Here is a 22,184-nt window from a genome sequence, read left to right as displayed (position 1 = left end):
CTTATGACCCAACATGACTACAGGGGAAGCTGACAGTGCTGTCACACTAAATTTGGAGGCCCACATTACCAGTTGTTATGTGCTACTAAGTGCAGAGAAAAATGACCAGAGATGTCAAGTACATCATCTGGCATTTTCACTTCTGTTGGGGAGAGTCTGAACTCATCTTCTTCGCTGGCCTCTTGGGCTGAGTGGGTTGGAAATAATTCTAATGTTCAAAGTCATCACCAAAATGCCACAGTGGAGGAGGAAGGGGAATGGACTGACAGAATAAATTACCCAAGCCAGTAGCAGGGTGAGAGCAAAATGGATGGGCTCCCTGGTAGCAATCTGGAAGAGGTGCTGCACTGCAGCTCCAGTCTGGCAACAAAGCCAAGAGATGTCTGTGTGACTGATACACTCCAGCACCCATGGGACAACCAAGCAAAGGACCCAAAGAACTGAACTGGAAAGGCAGTAAGAAAGGGTAAGGTCAAGAAAGGGTACAGGGCTGTGGGCATACACCATATGGGACCACAGGACTGAAACCTCCCCCGTGCTTGCCAAGACTTGTCTCACAACAGCTTATGCCTTTAAAAAAACTCACCAAGCCTCCAGCTAAAAAGCAGAGTTAAGATCTCCCTTACTTCCACACTGAGGACATTTCAACACTCTACTTCTCTCATACTGGAAAAGTTCCTGCATTTAGGTAAGCTCATTGTGTTTGGATTTTTTTTCCTCAGCTCTGCCAGGGAGACCCTAACACAGTGTATTGCTCACTCGGGTAGCAAAGGGCACGCTGCCTCCAGTGAATGCCTCTAAAAGGAACAAGACAAGGGTTCACAGTCAATACTTCTACTAGCCAGGTAGCTCTGTTTCTCCCCCCAGCAAGTGCTCTCTGTATGCTGAATATGGTAGGCAGCATGTGAAAAACAGGGTGCTGTGAGAAAACTGTATCATGACCACCAATTATTAATAAAAGAAATTCCTCACCTCTGAGTTGCAGGCTTTTACAGGTTTTTTTTCACCTTAGTAAGAGCCCATAATTACAGTGCCCTTCTAGAGTGCACTGAATGCCTTTGAGGAGGATGTGGTTCTCAAGCTCTGAAAATGTGGTCTTCAGGTTTGACCCATCATGTGATCACTTCACTCTTTTTTTTTTTTTGGTAACCCACTGAATTTGAGCCTATGTAAAACACAACCACCACCACCACCACCATCTAATCCTGTCTGAAGGTCAGCACTCTTTGTGCCACATTTTAGAAGGAAGCCAAGTGTGAGAGGGAAAATCTGCTTTTTAACTGGAAAATAATCTGGAAATCTTTTCAGTTTAAACTGTGTTTACCATCCCAGTCTTTCTCACCACTCTTGTCCACATTCTCTCCACAGCAGTGACCTAGCCAACCTCGTTTCCCCTTTTCTCTCCTTCATGACCACACCACAGTTCATACAACTGCAGATGGTTATCAAACTCCCTTTTCCGTCCAAGCTATAAATGCTTCACTTCTATAATCTTTCCTCTTGTGTAACTGACATTTTTTCCCCTCTCAACAGAACCAAAAATGTGAAGTGTCTTCCCACTCCAAGATGCTGCTAACAATTCATTTTCTTTTCAAATGGCCTAAAGGTTTTTTAATTGGTAAGATGCTGACAGAGGAAATGGCAATGATGGACTTGTTCAAGTATCTTTCTTCCATCTGCAGGACAGCAGATTTGAGATCAAAGGCTGCCAAATTCTAGGAGCACATTGGTATGTGGAAAGGAAAGCCTTTGTCTTGAGGAGTGAAGATGTCAAAGGTGGATCAGAGGCTACCTCACCTTAACAGCTGTTCCTGTATACTAACACAGAGGTTACAAAAATAAGATATTGGTCACTGGTATGCAGCAGAAGGAAGGAGGAGTGAGTAGGGAGTGAACAGGAAAAAGAGCCCAATAAAATCTAGACATAAACCCTGCATTTTGAGGAAAGTAGATGCCAAACATCATCTTTAAAAAAACAAGGGAAGAACATTGGGTGATGTGGTTGCACCCCTTATAGCCACACAAGCTGCACATCTGACTTGATGAAGGAAAAAAATCAGTCCCGGCTGACAGGCACCGCTGCATTCTCCAGTACAGGCAATAATCATGCCAGCACATTAAAGTTCAGGTGCGCCCTGCATCGGACTTCATTCACTAATTTAAGTGCAAAACACAGGTAAGAAGGCCAGAAGACAGACCATCTCCCAGCCAAAAGCCTTTCAAATGTATTTGTCAGCAAACAGACTGGCACATGTTGTTTACAAAGAGTTGGAAACAGGTAATGAAGAAATATAAAACCATGTATGTTCTCCAGCTCCTATGCATGTGAATTTCCTCTGCACTCCACTGAAAATTTTCTGGGCTGTAAAAATTGAAAAGGGTTGAAGAAAAACTGCCTTAACAATGCAGAAATACTTTGTGAAGCAAAACATTTGATAATAAGTAGTGTCTTGCAGTTTATTCACTTCCCACACTAAAAGCTGAACTCTTGCTGAACCACTACATCAGTAAAGCAAACTGGACGGGTTGGGCAATAGTGACCACCCTTTCCCCAACAGTAACACTCCAGCCAAAACAGGAACCGTGAATTTTTTGCATCATCTTTGGGAAAATAATTAAAATGGCACTTGAGATTTCACACCCTTGTGGCACTTATTTTTCAACAAACACCTCCCTTCTCTCCAGTATTTTTCCTTTGTCCTTTTTTTAGAATGCTCTTGCAAAGGCTGTGGAAATCAACTGTGCTATTGCAAGTAACAATGCTCTACTTCAGCCCTCTTTGGAACAAAATGCCTATTTACACCTGGAATTATTCTTAGTTAATGTTTCACGCAGGCTCTTTTATTCTGCATTACATTGGGAGGGAACTCATCAAAAAAAAAGTGCACACGTAGAAAAACTCTATAGCAAGGTAGTGACATCCTGTGGAAAATCTGAAAGAGAGGTGATATCATAAAGGAGGCAGAACATGGGAAAACTGCAGAGCTTTGCTGTTTCAGACACCAAAGTCCACAGGCCATTTACATCTCCTATGGTGGTTCTTTTTTAATTCTCTATCTAATGGTTATCTGAAAAGACAGTGGTGGTGTCTAAAGCCATAGCTACAGCAATATCACGTCAGTAGAAAATCAAGCAAGCAGAAAGAAGTGCAATCTGATGATCTAATTGCATATTAACCTTCCTGCTTCCCTCACCCCAAAATCCATAGGTTTCCAAGTAAAAAGAGCATGAGGTAGCAATGGCTAATTAAATTAGCTTTCTAAAATTTTATATAGTTACAAATTATCCATATTTTTTAAAGAAATGCATGTTCTGATATGTCATTTAAACTGGAATTGAGCTCAGCAGTAATATCTGTTATTTAAAAACATCACAGATTTCTCAAAGTAGCTGCAAAGCAAAATCTGTTTGAAATTGCTCAGTTTTATGCATGGAGTTTTCTGCATGAGCTGGCAGATATATTTAAATTTTCTATTTATACAACAACTTACATCCATGTTTTACAAATATGAAGGAATATACTTTGTAACTGCCTTGTGAAACACATCACAATTTTAGAACTGACGAAACTCACACAAGGAGAAATGTCTTGTCTAGGATCAAGATAGGAACAGATAGAATCTGCACTTTTAGAGCTAAAGCCTTGAGTGTATGCCTTCTCTGAATATAAAAAGACACTTTATCTTTAGTCATAAGATTGGCCAAGTCATATAAGCCTTTGTATACAACCAACTTCTTCAGGCAGCAGCAAAATGAGCAATGATTAAAAAGCAATCAGTTCAGACCAAAGCAAATGTGAAGAGAAATCAGCTTTCTTGGCTTTGAAAAAAGGCAGCAAAAAGAAATAAACAAGAAAAGCCCCGAAACAAAGCAAATGGTCCACTTCACATCCAAAAGTTCTACTTCGGGGATTTCTCAACACCATGTAGAATACAGTGGTTCAAACCCCTTCCAAAATTTCAGTTTTGAACCCATGTTTTAAACTTGGGGTATTTTTAGACTTTTTAGACTTGGGGTATTTTCAACTTCTGACTTCAATTCCTGATGCAAGATTTCTAGCATAGTCTTCTAGATTTTCACTGGCATAGGGAGGAGAAGACAATTTCCCTATCTCTGAAATAAGCATGAGAAGTATTTGGTTACCCCACGCACCTTTTTCAGCAGCTATCAAGTGATATTATGACTGGAGTATCTCCAGTGAGGGCCCTCCAGCCTAGAGACTGGGAACTGGGACTGATTGGTAAAGTTGTAAATGTTCCTGGTCTCCCACTGCATGAACTAGACTTCTGGTAGGGAGAATAATTTCCACCCGCCAGACCTCAAAGTTTTATTTCCCTGGTGGGCAAATATCATCTGAACTTACAGTTTTGAGATTAATTAAATTACTTCATTAAAAAGTGGGTGGTTGGTGCTGCATGGAGTTGTTGTCCTCCACCCCCCCCCCCCCCTTCCAACCTGTCCTGGAAATAAGCTCTCTCCCCAGCTCTAGATGGCAAATGCCTTCAGACATGCTTCATGGTTATCATCAAGTACAAAATCTGCCTGCTCTTAACAGTGAAGCATAAGAAAGTCCAGAGAAGTCCTTAGTGCCGAGCTGACACAGCCATGGGAGGTGGGAGGCAGGGAACTGGATGGTTTTGTGAAGGAAGGAGAGAGCAGGATAAAAAAAGGGGAAGGTCCTGACAAATTAAGCAAAATAGGTCCTAGCTCAAGATTATGTATTTTACAGTATGGCAACACGGAGCACTGCAGGGAATGGACACCTCATTAGCACTGCAGGTTCATTCTCATAATTTCTAGTACCATGTGAAATCTCCAGTGGTGATAGCCCCAGTGCTCTTCACAACCTGTTTATTTTGTACCTTGCGTGCTATAAAATGCAAATAGATATTGGTTTAGCTGCCAGGAGTAAGTCTTTGTCACCTTTAAGAACATTGGCGCTTTGTTGAGATTTGGCTTTTATCTGCAAATGTTTTATGAGATCTCTGACTTCTTCCCAGATCTCAGCATGCCCTGCTTGCTGCGAAATGCCAGCAAATGCTCTGCGTGAGTGGTGAATGCAACGCCTGGTGTGTAACGCCCGCTGCACTAACGCTGACATATAAGCCTAATTAATCTCTTGGGCAGTCTCAAGAGCTGGCCACGTGGTCCAGAGCCCATCTAGCACTGGTGTGAAAACCCCCAGAGCTTGGCAGATGACCATTTAGGAGCCAGCGCTGGAAGGCTCAGGCTGGCATGCATAGAGAAGTAAAGCTGCACTGCTTATAAAAAAGTCTCTGGAGACAGCACTGAGGTATAGATCCTGAAAGTTTCTACTTCAGGTGTGTGTGATTTGGTTTTTAATCCTTCATAGATGGTCTCACTTGGATTTACTCACTCTAAACAGGAAAGTTGGATATACTTCAGTGGTCATTCCTAGCTATTTCCCTGACCATTTGGTTTGTGAATTCTGCAAGAGAAATTACTTCAAAGTAATGACATCGAAAATAATAGCAACCAAAAAATTCTGTTGATAGCATACTCTGTATATGTTTTCTTCTTCAACACAATTTAATCTAAATGTAATTTAAAAAGCTGTGTAGTTCACAGTATTCATTTAAAATAAATAGGACATTTCCGTCAGCCTACCCCATTAGTAATGTGGTTGTGGTAATAACATACAGCCACGTTGTACACCAATTATAGGACGCTGTTAGCTTTCTTGTTTATATGGTACTAAAGTCCTACACAATTGAAACAAGTCCCTGACCTCTTACAACATCAATAACAGGGGTACTTTGCACTCATACAGCACCTTTCATCTCAGAGTGCTTCTGACACATGAATTTTCATTACATCTACATACAGGTAGGTGTCTAGGCACACTTCAAAGGCAGGGAAACTGTGAAATGGAAAGGTTACACAACCTGGCACAAATCCCTGGTGAACAGCTGGGAATGTGAACTCTCCCATTACTTGTTTTGAATGTCCAGACAATAATGCTTACCCCCAAAGCAAGCTTCATAAGGCATTAATCAAAATGTTTAACCCCCTACCAAGTTTGCAAATGGCATGGGCAGACAGTAAGCTCACTAATTCTTTTTGATACATTATTAATGACTTGTTCTCCTTTTCTGGCAACTTTCTTTTTTTAAGTAAAAAACCAGAAAACAACAACAACAAAAAAACCCAACAAAAAACAGTACAAAAAACCCAATCAAATACAAGAAAAACCATCAATTACTGCAAAATAATTTGGAATCCAAAACATTTAGCATTTCCTTTACGGCTCGTCTGTTGGATCTCAAACACTACAGCATGGGCAATGCATGGCAAGTTCTCTGCAGAGACCAGAGCACCGGAGTGCCCTTTGGAGAAAGAGGCAGCAGGGCTGTGCTTGCTCAGTTTTAGTTTCCAAGGGCCCACAAGCCACCAAACACCACAGATGCATCCATAAGTTATGTTGGCATGCTAAACTGCCCGGCCAACAGCTACTGACAGCGACACAAACTAATGATCCACGGGCTGGCTACGTGATAGCTACTAAGTTAAAAAAAAACCCAAACCAAAAACCCGTACTTTCCATTGATAACTAAGGGACTACTGCAAACAGACCTTGAGATCAAAACACTGCTCTCTGCCTGGCCTTTGCCACCCCAGGAGCATCAGGGAGAGTTCCCAGCCACGCCTGCAAGCTGTATTTAGTGCTGCCTAGGGTTGAGTCCGCGCTTCTGACAAAGTTAGTGAATTCATGCACACCTCAGCGTTCTCCTTTGTAAAAATGCTGATGCAAATGCACATTTATGTTACAAGTCAGGCCACCAGAATATATGTCAGCAGCTCTGGAACTGTGTTAAAAGGAAAACTGATGTGGGTGGTGATGGATTTTTGAGCCCACGGAGTAGCAACGCTGTTATTTGCTGTTGAGTTGTTTGAGGCTGTGTTGCTCTCCATCACACAGGAGGCATTTATTTATTTATTTCTAAGCAAGTACATCCAACATTTTTCAAGGAAGCCAGAATTTTTAATGCAAACTTTGTTTCCCAATGACTAAGCTCTAACAACAACAGTAATTATTGTGAATCTCAGGGTAAGATGTTGAGAGTTGAAAGCTCCTCTCAATGGCAGAATAAAAGAGACTATCTCTCTTCTGGTGGAGTTAAACTCTTGGGATGAAAATGCTGTGTTGTGTATATTTGTGAGGGCATTCATACACCTGGAGAAAACAATATATATAGATGAACACATACATTACTGACACACAGACACAGATTTGAGTGGAGAAGGAACATTTAGCCAAAATATTTGGGACTGTTTTCTGGAAGGCCATACTTTTAAGAAGAAAGGTATGTAGTATTTAATTTCATAAAAGCCATGGAGCACTGTCAATAAACTGGAAATGGACTGCAGAAGGAAATCAAGAAAGTAAGTTAGAAATGGTTTATCTCTCTAATAGTCTGGTAATTTACCTGGTCATGCATCAGGGCTACTTTTTTAAGTAGTGAAAAAAAACCCCAGGTATTTGTCAGAGAGGTTTTATGAGGTGAAGAAAAAAGGTCAGCTCACTAGATTGGAGTAACTTTGTAACACAGTCTTGTCTTAAGGCATTGCTGGATTAGAGTCCAGGGCCAACAGGAGGCTCTTCACTGGCTGTAGCGGTTCTGAAAGTGACTTCAGGAGCTGAGCTTATTAGTTCTTAAGCACTGCGCCAGCATTTTTTACTTCCTGTAAACTAAACAGACTTGCCATGCCAAGCATCTTATATGGGGCAATGGTGACAGCCTTAACCTATGTTCTGCAAACAATCTCTAGCCTTACTGTAAATTTCCCTTAACCTAGCAAGAAACCTAGAGGCAGCTGCATACCAGGGATCTGGTAATTTTCTAGTGATGTTTGCTATTGACTACAACTACTCAACACCCAGAAATGCCTCTCAAGGTAACAGGAAAAAAAAAATGTGATTCTCTTTGTTTCTCACTTTTCAGTCTGAGGTATCTAATAGTATAAGGTTTTGCTAAGAAGGCTCTGCTTTGAATGCTCTACTTCCAAATACTCTCCTCACTTGAGGGAGCAAGGTATGAATACCATACATCAAAAGGGTTTTTGACTTACAGCATTTCTTATACATCTCTTCTTCCCTGGTCAGACAAGGTCCATTCTCTCCATAATTTTTTTACAGTCATCTTTTACTTCTGACCCGCAGTTCTCCTGTCTCTTTTACAGTATTGTCCAGAGCAAGAAATATTCCTTCATGCAAATTTTCCTTCCCTTATCATTCTTAGAAATCTGTGTTATCTGCAGTATACAATCTAAGGAGGGGGTACTGCAGCCTTTGAAGAGCTATCTGTTGGCACACCCATTCTTCTATGTTGCTTCCATTCATCCCTCATGTTAAAATTATTGCATTTTTTGAAAATGTAAAGCAGAAAGGTGACTGGCTCAGCAATTCAATGTAATTTCAGTCTCTCAAGTCCAACGGTAACGTCGTACAAGTGCAAAAAGTAACTTCATGTATTACATAGAGGAAAATAAAATCACTGTCCTTTTGTCTGTATGAGGAACCCTTCAGACATGGAATAGCTTTGCCCCTTCTTCAGTTTCCTGATTTCCATGTAGGTAAGGCCGCTAAAAAAACTATCTTTCCAGTTTCTGCTCCTGAAAGAAGCTAGAGTACTAGCAGGATGGATTTCTCCCTTTTCAATTAAATATCTCCCCAGGCAGCCATCTGAGACAAGGGATAAACCCAACTCTCCTGAAAATCCAATCCCATGACTTGGCTATCAAACAAAACACATTTTCTAAGATATTTTCGTCCCTAACACCGTCAAAGTTGTTAAAGTGTTTACATGTATCATTCACAGATTAACATCCCTCCAGTGTCACTGGTACCCAGTCAGACAGAAGGACCCTCGCTTATAAAATCACTTGCAAATTTTGAAATCCTGGTTCAGAGCACACTGAGGCCACAGGGATGTTTTTTATAGGCTGACATTTACCTTGAATTGAGCTGACCTTGTACGAAGCAAGCCGTATGAATGCACCTGTCATACTCAGTTTGCTGAGTGCACTGCTTTCAATTTAACTTCTACTATATGTTATTAAAATGGCATAGTTACTAGCATTTAAATATCCTTTTCCTTTCTCATTTCTAAATTTAGATTTCCTCCTCCCCCCCCACCCCACCCCAGTATGTTTTAAAGAAGACTGACTTAGTAGGAAAGAACATAGCTGTTAAACAAGGATGGAATTGTATTTTTTAGTATTGCAGTTTATTTAAAGGACAAGGAATCAAAATGCAATTGACACAGCCATGACAAACATATGATTAATGCTAGCTATTTTTTCCCACTGTAGTATTTTTCCTTTCACTTTCTTCTTTACAAATGCTTGAAAGTACCCACTAATTTTCTGATATCTTTGTTCAAGAAGCACGGGAGCAAGTGTCTATTCTTCTTAGCCAAACTGAGCGACTTAGGACAAGGATAAAGCTATTTGGGGTGCAATACTTAGTGTGGCTGCCCAGCTTATTGAAAATAACTAGTAGTGTATGCCATCCTACTAAAAATGTAATGACAGGTCCCATATAGTGCAGCCTAACACAAGACAGGGCCTGGATTGTCATAAATACCAAAACGTGAGAGCAGAGATTCCCCCACGCCCCAGTGCAGGGGCAAACGAGCACTAGCTTGGGCAGCGGAGTGGGTACGTCAAGCCCTGAGCATGTACTCGGTGCAAACGCAGCAAGCGGGGATTGGAAGGACGAAATGGGGTAGCGGCACGTCAGGGAGAAAGGCTGACAGCGGGTTCGGGTACACCGGGCTATCTTGTCGGTGCCCATGCCAGGGGACAGCCTTAGGTCACCGACACCGCTACAGAACTGCAGCGGTGCTGAGGCGCACAGAACACCGGCGGGGGCAAGGGTGCAGCCGGAGGTTCACCTGCCCGGAGGGGCGCGGAGCGGCTCCCCGCGGGATGCCGCGCTCCTCCCGCGATGCCGCGCCGGGGGCTCTCGGCGGCGGGGCCCGAACCGCTGCGGCAGCGGCAGCTCCGCGGGGCGGGGGGGCCGCGGCTCCCTCCGGCAGCGGGCGGCGACAGCCGGGCCGCCCGCCCCGCGCCCCGCTCCAGTCGCCGCCGAGCCGCGCTGCACTGCGCTAGGGGCTGCTGCACCTGAGCGTCCGTGTCAGCGCGGGGATAAACCACTGCCAGCCCCCGGCCAATGCATTATGTAATTTCAGATTATATAATCTTGAAATGCGAGGAGGAAATATTCCTCAAAACAACCCAAACCCTGTCATCCTTCCCCGGGCATCTCCTGGGGGTGAGGGCAGCCCGTGGTCTCGGGCGGCCGCCGGGGCAGGCACGCCGGCACCGGCCGCCCGCTGCCCCCGCCGGCGCAGGGGCAGCAGTCCCCGCCCGACGCGATGAGCCGGGGCAGGACGGCTCGGCTCGGCACGGCTCGGCTCGGCTCTCCGTCCCTTCCCTTCCCGGCGGAGGCACCGACCGCGCCAGCCTGGTGCTGCGGGAGGGCGGGCGGGAGGGAGAGGGTCGCTCCCCGGAGAGGCGCTGCCTTACCTGCTCCCCGAAGTCGATGGCGATGTTGGTGATGCCGAGAGGGACCAGGAACCGGATCAGGGGCCAGTAGTTAGTGAGCGCTGGAAATTTCACCATAGTCCCAGCTGCGAGGTGACCCGCGGCGCATCTGCCGCGGCAGGAGACGGCGCGGGAGGACGGCGGGGGGAAGGATGAAAGGGCACCGGAGGAGGGTGCGTGCGTGTCCCTGTGCGTGTGTGCGGGCGGGGAGGGGGTGGGGGGGAGATAAGGGAGAGGGAGAGGAGCGGCAGAGCCCCCTAAAAATAAAGAGCCAGGGAGCGGGCGGGGGGCCGGTCCGGTCCCTCCCTGCCCGGCGCGGCGCTGGCTGGGCGGCGGGGCGCGCTGTGCTGCCGCCTTAGCAGGAGACCCGAGAGATCAAGTCCATCCCCGCCGCCCTCCTCCCACACAACAATGATCCTCCGCCGCTGCCGCCGCCGCCGCCGCTGCCGGAAAAAAAAAGAGGAGGGACACCGCCGCCAGCCACTCGTGCGGGCAGCGCTGCCATCCTCGGGGCGCGGGGGCCAGGGGAAGGGCCGGGCCGGGCCCCCCCCGCTGACGCTCGCCGGCGGCGGGGCGACGGCCGCGGCGCTGCGCAGGAAAACACCGCCCTCCTTCTCCTCCTCCTCCTCCTCCTCCTCCTCCTCCTCCTCCCCCTCCTCCCCGCCGCCGCTGCGGGGATGGCGCAGGCCGCGGTGCGGCGCGGCCGCCGGCGGCGGTGCCCGTGCGGGGCCGGCGGCGGTGCGGGGCTGTGCGGGGCCGGCGGCGGGGCCCGGCCACGGGGCGCCCCTCCGGGCAGCGCGGGCTGGCGGAGCACGTGGGTTTGACACACGCTCGCAGACGGGCGGCGGCGGCGGCGGGGGAAAGAGCGGCACCGAGCGGCTCCTCCCGACGCCGGAGCGGCCGCGCTGCGCCCCCCGCCCGCGGCCGTGGCGGGGCCGGGTCGGGCTCGGCACCTGTCCGCACCCCTGCCCCCCACCGGGTCCCGATGGGCGCCCTGGGCTTCCCCCATCCGCACGCCCGCCGCCCTCCTGGTGCAGCCGGGGGCACGGGAAGGCGCTCTCTGGCCGTGGGCTTCGGGCCTCAGGCATGCACGGGCACTCGTGCAGCTGCAGGAAATGTGGGAGTCCTGAACGAGGCGTCAGCCAGGGTGTCTAACCCACAGCTCTTGTGGTCAAAACCCTGAAATAAATTAATCTTGAACGTTTGGCAGTGTAACATCTTCATCTTTCAAGATCTGTGCCCGAGCTCTGGGCAAGGGAATGTGCTTGCGGCCCGAGAGAGCTTGCAGGAGGGCCTTTGCTGGCTGGGCCACCAGCTGCTTTCTGAGCCAGGGCCGTGGCAAGCCACAAGGTTTTGCCCGTCTAAAGGTGTTGAGAAAGATGAGAATGCAATCCCCTTCTGAATGAATTGCAGAAGTTTCTCAGCATTTTCCAAATTGCAGGATGGTTTCAGGGTTTTATTGTGATTGAGTTTCGCTGGGTCATTTAGGTTTATGGTGTTATCTTCACCTTGCCCCCTTCAAAGAGAGTTGGCAAATATTTTGGGAAGGTTGAAGGCTATGAGGAGTCAGATACCTTTATGTGATCCTCAGAGGACCAGTGGCCAGCAGAGGAGTGCTGCAAAGCCTCCCTCTCCCCAAGACAACTGTATTAAAATGTTCCCGTGACCAAGCACCATTCCAAATATTTGGAGAGTCAACAGGAGGGGAGCTCTGAAGATCTCTGGTAGGCAAATGACATACTGTGGGGTGGGGCTGGAGAAAAGGAGTCCTTGATTCTTGAGGTGTTTTGGCAAAGTCAGCCCCAGTTGTGCTGGAGGTTTTTCCTCTCTTACAGCTGGAGTTTGTCTCACCTAGCAGCCCTTGAGCTGAAGCAGCCATCATTGTGAGGCACAGAAGAGCAAACTCAAATTCTTACAAGCGAGCAAACCTGCCTTCATCCTGTAGATCACTTACAATGCCACGGGCATGGTGTCCTAGAATGAAGCTGAGAAAAACAGGAGAGGACCATGAACTGAGAAGAGTGAAGGAGAAGTTGTTTGTGATTGCCTAAGAGTGTCTTTGGGTTAGCAGCACCAAATATTCATCATCCTAAGGGAGAGCTAATCATCTCCAGATGGACCAGTGGTTCATCCATCGGACATCTTCAAACCGTTGTCCAGTGAGAGGAAACATTCGTCCTTCAGCCAACCCGACGGAAGCTGGACTTGAAGGAGAAACTCTTAGAGATGCAGAGGCCTTACACCATCTGCCTTGTTTTACTTGTTTGCTTGCACTGGGCTGAATTCCCTGCCAATTTAGGCATAGCTTTTATGTACACTTAGATATAAGTTGCAGGTCCTTTTCTTTGAAGCAGGCCTTGTGCCTTTTGAACTCAAGGCCGGATATATATTGAAGCATTAATTCAATATTACATTCTTTCTTCCTGAGAATGTGTATGGTTTTAGATAACTGTATTGCCAGTAACTAATTTCTTCCTGTCAGGACTAGATTTTGTCGTCATTGAGCTCATTCCTCCCTGGCATGGGTCTGAGAACAACTTGTAGATGAAATTATAGAAGAATATTTTTTAAAACTCGATATTTTAAATTGCTTTCTTTGCAAAGTGTGCCTCTTGTTTCAGTTTAGAGAGATTCTTCATTTAAGGGAAATAAACCTTTAGTGCTGTTTTTGAGTCGGAGAAGAGTAAAAGGGAATCCCCAAAGCCACTTGTAAATATATGATTTTAACTTGCCATTTGAAAATTCCAGATGAGCTGATGTTTGAGAACTACCTCCTCTAATTCCTGGCAAAAACAAGCCACCCCAAAATTAAAGCTTTTTGAATCAAAACATTTGGACACTGTGTGTCTCACAGTGCAAACTGTAAAGAATACATAGTGATTATTTGTCCCAAAGTCATGTTCAGTCCTGGAAATACTGAGAAACCCAAGTAGTTTAATGTAGTATAAGAGAAGTATATCCATTTGGGGTTTTTTTAATGTGTTCATAAGGTAGTTGATACTTTTTAATTCCACCAGATAATGAATCATGCCCCTTACATCTTTAATTCATTTCCATCTGATTGGTCACTTGAGGGCTGTGGTTAACTTTTTATCTTCCTGCTGCTCAAAGCAGTATAGTTTTATTTTAAGAGTAGTTTTACATTTTACCTCCTCACATGTACTGGAATGTCCTGGGCAAGTGTTAACTTAAGTCATGCTTTCTTGAGTTCCATTATTTTAAAATCATTAGACCTACTTAATAAACTCCTAGATAATGTTTCCGTTTGTCTCTCTGCTTCTCATTCATGTCTTCTTTTTCTGGGCTGACTGTAGTTTTTGTGTGCTTCTCTTTCAGCCCAGGTCATATTTGCTCCTTGAATTCAGTACAGAAACAAAATTGTGTTTGCAACCAAAAAACAAGGATGGTTTCTCACATCTTGAAGTCAGTCGTTTGCTCAGCTGATGAGCTGAGGAAATAGGTCATTTTAGCTGTATTGGGCAAAAAGCAGTGATTAGTAATCATTTCCTTTCTAACATATTTTCTGTTACACTACATTTCTTACTCATATACCAAACACTGTCTGTTTGTTTAATGGAATAAAAAACACAGAGAGGACAGCAGGAAATAATTAGCCATAATCCCACTGCTTTTTACAGAAAAATCATCTGGTCCGGGAGTATCTCAAATGGAGCCATCTCACTGGAGAAGCCCGTATGAATAGAGTACAGTGCTGCAATGTGTTACAGTGTAGAAATGATGAAAGGTATCACAAAACTCCCTTGTGCCTGGAAATGAAATGTAATTGCTGCTAAGCAATGGGGGCAAAGCCCGAAGGTGTCCCCAGTAGCAGAGTGAATCAGAACAGTACTTTTACTCACACAGACAGAAATCCAGCATGTAGATCAGCACATGGGCTTTAATGTGTTAGAGACACAGTGCTATCCTAGGCTTAAAGGAGGCCTCTTATCACAAGTACATGGTGGGAATCTTAAAAGGATCCTGCTGTGGCATTGCCGTACTTCAGAACCATGCCTCTTTTTCCTTATTGAGGCTACTGCTAATTTCCTGCTAGAGAAAACAGGTCTTGGGTTTGTTTCTTGAATCACTGTGCTTGGGCTTTCCATCTCTAGTTGGCTGTTTAGCTGTCATCCCTTCTTTTTAGAGCTACTGGGTTTCTTTCAAACCTTTTCTTCTACATAGGATTTTTTTTCTTATGATCTGGTGATTTAAAATCACTCATTGTATAATAAACTCAAACCAGTAAGTAACAAAATTTGTCAGCCAGTCATCCCATAAAAGGACAGATGAGCTGAACTTCCCAGCCTAAAGAATGGCCAGTGACTCTGGTCCCTGAATGGCCTTAGGTTCAGAGAGAGCAAATGATGACTGTCTTTTCTTGTCTGTCATGAGATAAAGTGGAAGGACATCTCCGTAGTTATATTCTGCTTCTGTCTTGAGTTATTCCTCCCCCAGCAACAGCTGCCTCTTGCACATTTAACTTGGAACTGAGTCTGATGCACATTTCCAGCTCTTTACACCACAGTAGTTAAAACAATAAGATATTTAAAATTTAGAATTCATGTCATATCAAAATGTTGTCAAGCTATGACTGAATGTTATTGAAGGAATGTTCAGAATGTGTGTCGTATACAAAATGGAAAAATACTCTTTCCCATTTAGTATTGAGGAATAAAAACAAAGAAATTCTACACGCTAATTTTTCTGGGGGTCTGACCAGACACACAGTTGTAAGGACCCAACTGAAGATCCCCTTCTTTCCGTGGACCTGAGTTCTGCAGAACGCCTGTTTCTTGTATCTCTTTTCCTCCACAGGACAGGACAAAGGAGAGCTAGAGAGCTTTCACTTACCCAGGGGTCAGCGAAGCCTGAATCACTACAATCACTGTGAGCTGTGCAGAAGGCCTTTAACTCAAAGGGTTAATGGACCTCTCCTCGTCTCACTCCTTGTGCATCACCCTTAGCATCAAGGGGCACTAGGTTCTTGGGTTGTGTGTCTGACCATGGCTTCTAGGCTGTTGCAGTTCATTCTGGAAAGACTACAGAAATGCTGGAGGAAAAGAATATTTATGTAGCATTTTATTCTGTGAATTGGTAGGGTTGAACTGAAAGATCAGAAAACAGCCAGAGGAATTGGGTTGTCAGTCAGACAAATGTCTGACTAATACAGTTCTGATTTAGCTGTGTCTCTGTGTGAAGAATAAAAATGGTCTTTACAACTAACCTATGCCACTTCCCTGAGACCAGTCTGCTCTGGACGCAGCTGGCTGGTCAGGTTAGATGATAAGATGGTGCCCCTGAAGGAAACCCATGTCTTTCTTTTTTGGCTGGCACAAGCATCCTGGTGGCAGCTTCAGGCAAAATTGTTTCCCAGCTGATGAAGCAGAAGAGGTTTCCTCGTAATTCTTGGTAGACCAAGATAAAAATGACATTGGGTTTCAGTGGCACAAGGAGACCTGGGTTTCTCAGACATGCCTGACTTATTTTTGGATGACACTCAAAGTGCTGTCTCTGGTCACCTGCAGTGGGGGACTCACCTGGGACGTGCCTTCTGCCACAGGGCACCCGTGAGTGTTGGCTCTGTGCCCCCCATGTTTACAACAGTGTCTGTTCCATGGCTCACTCAGGCTCACGGCCTGGGGTGATCCCAGTTGTGTGCATCACTTGTGGCACTGGCCTTATTAGTGTTCTTTGTTCTTTGGGCATGTGTTCTGAGCCCAAAACTGTATCTTCTTCTGATGCAGCCTGGGGCACGTGACTCTGCAGCAGCTCTGACACAAGAGAGCTGGTGGGAGCAGCTGGGCTGCTGGTGGGGATGCTCAGGGATGCCCAGCTGGAGCCCTCCTCACTGAGGCAACGATGCTGTGCTGTTTCTTAGCTGATTAATACAAACAGCTCCTTCCTTGGTGTGGGAGTGGTATTAATGTAAATGTGGCATTGCTGAAGGGTAACTGGACCAGGTGCTGCTTGAGTTAAAGGTTTCTGTCTCCCAAGGGCTTGTAGCGTGGTATCTGGGATCCTGAGGGACCGGAATGCTTATAAACTTTCCATTCTACAGAGGGAATTGCATCCCTCACATCAGGCTGAGGCTCCAGCATTGCTTCATGATCAGAGGGAGAGAAACTTTGTCCATGTCAAAGCAAATGTGCACAAATGTTGCAATTTCTCAGCATGGAAGAAATTAAATCCTTTATCTTAAATCTTAGTGTGTTTTGTGTAGGTTTTTACCTTGCCTGATTTCTGAATTACAGTTTATTTAATGGTTATAACTTGGCATTCAAACATTTTGAAAAAAAATGCAAGTAATAATTTAAAGTATTTTCCAGAACTTATTTCTAGTTAATAAATTAAAATGTATTTATGTGGATTTGCCTGGAATTCAGAACCCACTTTTAAATTTAGATTTGGTGTCTTTGCTTTGAGCATTAAGATGTAATTTATGCAGCCTGTTTGATTCCCACTAAAAGTCTACGTGTAATTTCACTTGCTATGCTGTATATGAAATTTAATAACACGCAATGCCACAAACAGCATGCTGTTGCAAAGGTCAACCTTTTTGGCTTTGTGTTTTATTAAAACAGTAATCAATACCGGACTTGAGCTGTTTAGAGATTATTGATGCAGTTGAATGCCATTTAACTAAAACTTGTGGGAGGAGATGGTGATTTTGCATTTTAAACTCTTGTACTCAATTTTCTTTTGTGTAGAGCTTGGTTGTTAGATTAATTGTCGAGAATATGTTTAAACATTTTAGAAATATGCACTTATAAACTTGCCATATTTTACCCTCTCCAGTTTTATTTGGAAGGGCCTCAGTCCATTCTGAATGCTTGTCTTGCCATACATAGCTTCTGTGTTACCACAGAAAGCCATAAAATAGCCTATATAGAGCCTGTAGAAAATTAATGTGATAGCAATGTATTTGTGAGAGTGCAGTAATATGCAAATGCATAAGCATTGTTTATTAGTGCTTGAAGGGCTGAAAATGCTATGGTATATGCATGCCTAAAGCCAGTATCTTCTGAGCATAAATTTCGGTAGAAGTTCTCCAGTGATAAATTTTGTATTTTTCAAATGCAATAGAACAAGGGGTAATAGTTTAAAACAACAAGAGGGACAATTTAGATTAGATATAGGGAATAAATTTTTTTACAATGAGGGTGATGAAACACTGGAGCAGATTGCCCAGAGAGGTGGTGGATGCCACCCTTTCCCCGTAGTCATGGTCAGGCCTGATGGGGCTCTGATCTTGTTGGATGTATCCCTGCTCATTTGAAGGGGGCTGGACTAGGTGACCTTTAAAGGTCTCTTCCAACCCAAACTATTCTGTGATTCTTTGAATCTATGATATAAAGATGAGTTTGAGATTTTTATAATGTTCAAGTACCTTCTTGCACTTCCTTTCAGGTCTGCTATGAGACCACCTGTGAACCTGTTAAAGGAGTGTAGAAATCTTTTATTTCATGAAGGCTGATAAATGACAATAGCTATTGCCATTTGCCTTTCTTCCAACAGTTTGCTGTCAATTTTTTCTCTAGTTTCAAAACAGTATTGTGAAGAGACAAAAGAAACTAGGCACAGCACTGGCTGTAATTTGCATGTGGATATGAAATATCTTAGGCAGGATTCTCTCAAAATCACTTTACCTTCCATTCTGGATAATTCATTAATAGGATTCACATTTTTCCTAGGACAAGGAAAACTAAATATTTTTAGTTAAGTTATCAAGCTTTTCAAATATTTGCTTGGGGTTTTGGGTGCAGTACAGTGAGTTTTTAAGTCCTTCAGACTCCAACTTACCATCTAAACCAGGTGTTATTGTATCTGGATAAAGTCAAATAACTGTTTCTTGCATGTGGGTGGAATGAGACTCTTTATTAGCTGAACCCCATTGTGCTAGGATAAGCCTAAAAAAAAGAGAAAGCACTTAGCACACTTAGAAAAGACACTGTAGCACATTCTTTTCTGCCTATGAGAATTCAGATTAACATGTTACTACCTTAAATTGCAAAAAAGATATGTCATATTCAATGGAGAAAAACAGAATTTATTTTCTCATTTACTACTGAAAGTACAAATTGTATGCTGAATGGATTTCTTGCTAAAAGTAACAAGTGTGTTGTCTCAGTTGGTCATGAACCGTAAGGAATTTGGTGTAAACAGGTTCCAGACCCACCAATGTATTCAGCAGTTGATCAGGATGTTTTCCTTTCTTTTCTAGGAAAAGTGCCTTCTCCATCCTCTATCCAGCAGCCATGCTATGAACTGGAGGGAAGAGTAGGTGAAAGGAGGTAGTAGAGAAACCACATGTGACAGGGATGGGCTTGGTGGGTTTGGAAACCTTTGTTGTTATGGAAAGAAGCTGGGAATGCTCCTCTCTTGAAGCTTGGCTGCTGGATCAAGCTGGCCAGATGCATCCCAACAGCAGAGACATTTCAGCGACACCAGAGAGCTGCACAGAAAGCCATCGCTGTGCTCTGGGTGCAAGGGAATGAGGATCTGCTGGAAGTGGTGGTGAGGGAGAGTGGGGAAATCAAAATAAGTCTCATAACTGGAGCAGGGCTTGTTTGGTCAGTGGCAATGACAACAAGAACCTCATCTTCTGCCTGCATGGGTGCAGCTCAGTGGTAAAACCAGTGTTGCAGTGCTCTGTTGTTTCTGCTGTGAATTTATGGCATGACACTAGGGTAAATGATTGATTTGCCCCAAAGGACCTTTCCTTTGCTGGATGTAACAGCATTGCCCCTCAGGGTCTGGGAGCTGAGCCTGAGTAGGTGATGAGTTAAAGGCCTGAAATCTGGTAGGATGGGGGGCGGCAGCATCTCATGGGGATGTAGGGGAAGACAATAATTTTGGGGCATCAGTCCAAGAGTATGTGAAAGCATCTGCAGTGGGTCAGGATTGCATTGATGGTGGGCAGTGCCTTGGTACCTTGCTGTTTAAGATCAGCCCTGCTGAGAAGAATAGATGTAAGTTTGCTGAAGGATGCTGTGGTACTCACTGTAGTCTGCAGTTCAGAATGTTATTTTTGTTGGTGGTTGGGATGGCTTTTTCCTTGTTTGTTAAAAGACAGGAAGAGGTACCATGTGAAAGGTGTTTTGAAATACAGATTCTCTGAGGATGGTATCTGCCCTCAATCTCTCAATGAGAGACCTGTGTGGCACTGAAGCCATTGCTGTAACAAACAGGCAGCAGTGAGTGCAGTTAGCATGGACAGATGTTGATGCATGCAGGTAGCAGATGTCCCAGGCACCATGGTCTAGTGCCGGAATCGCATCCTCGAAACCAAATGTCCATCAAAGGCAGCATATTTACTTCCCATTCACCTGACAGCCCCTGAGTCTGGTCTTCCTCAGGATGAAGAATCCTTTTCTATCACTGTAGACAGTATCAAACTGGATCAGGAATTTTACCAGTGTATTCTGAAGGATGTCAGTCTCTTCTGGTACTATTTTTGCAGGTTTTTCCAAGTTTGTGTTTTCCCAGTAAAGTCTGGTTTTCTTTCAAGCAGGAAGCTATCTGTCATTTTTAAATGCCCAGAAAATAAAATTTGGTTTATTGTGTGCTCTTACATTCCCTAATGCCTAACTGCTTATCCCTGAGGAACTCCGAAGATTTTCCAAGGCTTTATCTCCTCTAGCAAAAAATAGTTGAAGGTGGTCAGATAGCTTAAAGAATGTCAGGCAAGGAAAAATGGATGAATTGACAAACAGCAGAGTATCAGACTGCCTCCTGTGCTTAGGAAACACTTAATGAGCTAAATTTGACCTGTAACAACTGAGCCTAAAAAATTTTATTGTTCAATAAACTGAAAAAAAAAGATTTAAAGTGTCTTCCCTCCCCCCCCCCATTTTTATCAGATATTTTCTGTCTACTTAGTAACTTATGGAAAAGCCTTGGAAAAATTCAAATTAGGTTTTCATAAAGATGTAATGGATCCCTATGAGCTTTTAGTGCAGATAAAAGGTATATAGAAAAAAACAAACCCATGAACATTGTTTGACTGACATGAAGCCCTGGGAATACAAAGGTAGAATCAATGCTGTTTGCCTGAAGATGAATCTCCCTGTAAAGTTTATGCATTCTTTGATTCACAGCATGTCAACTGCCTAAACAATTTCTTTTAACTCAGAGCTTTGATAGTGGAAGATGTTACAAGTACCATGAGGTAATTTTCCAACCCCAGGTTCCTGCCATTAGATCTTCCAGCTCTGAGTTGAGCTCCTCAGGGTTCAGAAATCCTTTGGACAAAATGATGAGGTTTCAATACGTGCTCTGAACTGAAACTTCTTGCATAGTGCAAAGTCTTTAATTTTGTAGAGTGTTATGCTTGTATATTTTGGCAAATTTAGTTGACTCTTAATTATTTATATAGCTCCAGAATGTGAAGTGATTCATTTTTGCAAAAATAATTGCTTTTGTAGCGTGAGAGCAAACACATCACTGTGCTGCCTGCAAGTCTCTGTGACAAATTAAGACCTGTCACCAGCAAGCCAGCAATTGCTGCTTGTTCCCGCTGGGGGGTACCTCAGTTTTTATATTTACAAGTTTTAGTATAGAAAAATAACTTTTAATCTTATTTTATGGTGTAATGCATGCTTCATTTCAGTTATTCACTTAATAGTTACCACGCTACAGTCGTCTCTCTGTGTGAGAATCTGCACAAGTAGAGGAAGGGGATGCAGAGCTGTGGGATTTCTCTGTCACTGAGCGTTCATGTTCCACTGCTGGTGGCTTCTGTGGAAGGATTAGCAGAGCTAGTGTTCCTTCTGGTGCTTTTTTTACATTCTTCTCCTGGGTTTTGAGTCTTCTCTGTGTGAAAATATGGACTAAACTGGGCAAGGGAGTTCAGCACTGTGGAATGGCAGTTCCTTACTATGGTTGAGAATCTCTGGAAATTTTGTGCTGAACTTTGGGGCTGAGGAGAAGTAGTTATGTGTAACATTAAACTGGGAGCTGATCACTTGCTTATGGTGATCAGATCCCCAAAATGTGCTTTCAAATCCTGGTTGATGATACTGATCTGTCTAGGCTAGATTAGCTATTGAGAGGGAAATCCATAATTATGGAATTTTGGTATTTGTGTGTGTATACGTGATCCTCAAGGAGGCTTGCTGCTTGATAACAGAGCTTGACATAAACTTTTATTATTTTATTTACTTCTTAAATTATTCACCCTGAGGCCTCTATGTACACAACATGTTATCACCGAGGTAGGTGGAGATACGGGTGTACAGCTGCCCTGAAGAGATGGAGCTGAGATTTATTTCCCAGTTTTTTGCCTCTTATTGTCCCCCTTTTCACACTAATCAGATCATTCTTCTGAAATGCATCCCTCTTTTGTTACTCTATCAAGCAGTACTTTAGCAAAAAAAAAAAAAAAAAAGTGTTTTAACATTTCCTTTTCAAGAGCAAATCACCTGAAGCTGATAACCAGTCCTCTGACTGTAAATTCTTGGGTTTATTTTGAGGTTAGAAATATTTACTAACATATATCAGACTCCTCTGTCTGATTCCCACTTTTTCCAGATGTGGATGCAGAACTGGTTAGGTCATTCAGGGGTGCCAGATTTCATTGAAATCTTTATTAATGCTCTGTATGAAACTTAACTAAA

General features: G+C 44.0%; 1 protein-coding gene across 1 annotated transcript in view; it reads right to left on the bottom strand.

The window, feature by feature from the left end:
• Positions 1-11,120, bottom strand: part of ANKH (ANKH inorganic pyrophosphate transport regulator) — a 107,394-nt gene extending 96,274 nt beyond the window's left edge. The window contains exon 1 of the mRNA XM_059854498.1: positions 10,552-11,120. Within this exon, the coding sequence (XP_059710481.1) occupies positions 10,552-10,647 (96 nt within the window). The 5' untranslated portion in view covers positions 10,648-11,120. The remainder of the gene's footprint in view (positions 1-10,551) is intronic.
• Between the last annotated feature and the right edge of the window lie 11,064 nt (positions 11,121-22,184).

Source organism: Haemorhous mexicanus, chromosome 1 (assembly GCF_027477595.1).
Source record: "Haemorhous mexicanus isolate bHaeMex1 chromosome 1, bHaeMex1.pri, whole genome shotgun sequence".
In the NCBI taxonomy this organism is placed as follows: domain Eukaryota; kingdom Metazoa; phylum Chordata; class Aves; order Passeriformes; family Fringillidae; genus Haemorhous; species Haemorhous mexicanus.
This window is presented reverse-complemented; position numbering and strand designations above follow the sequence as displayed.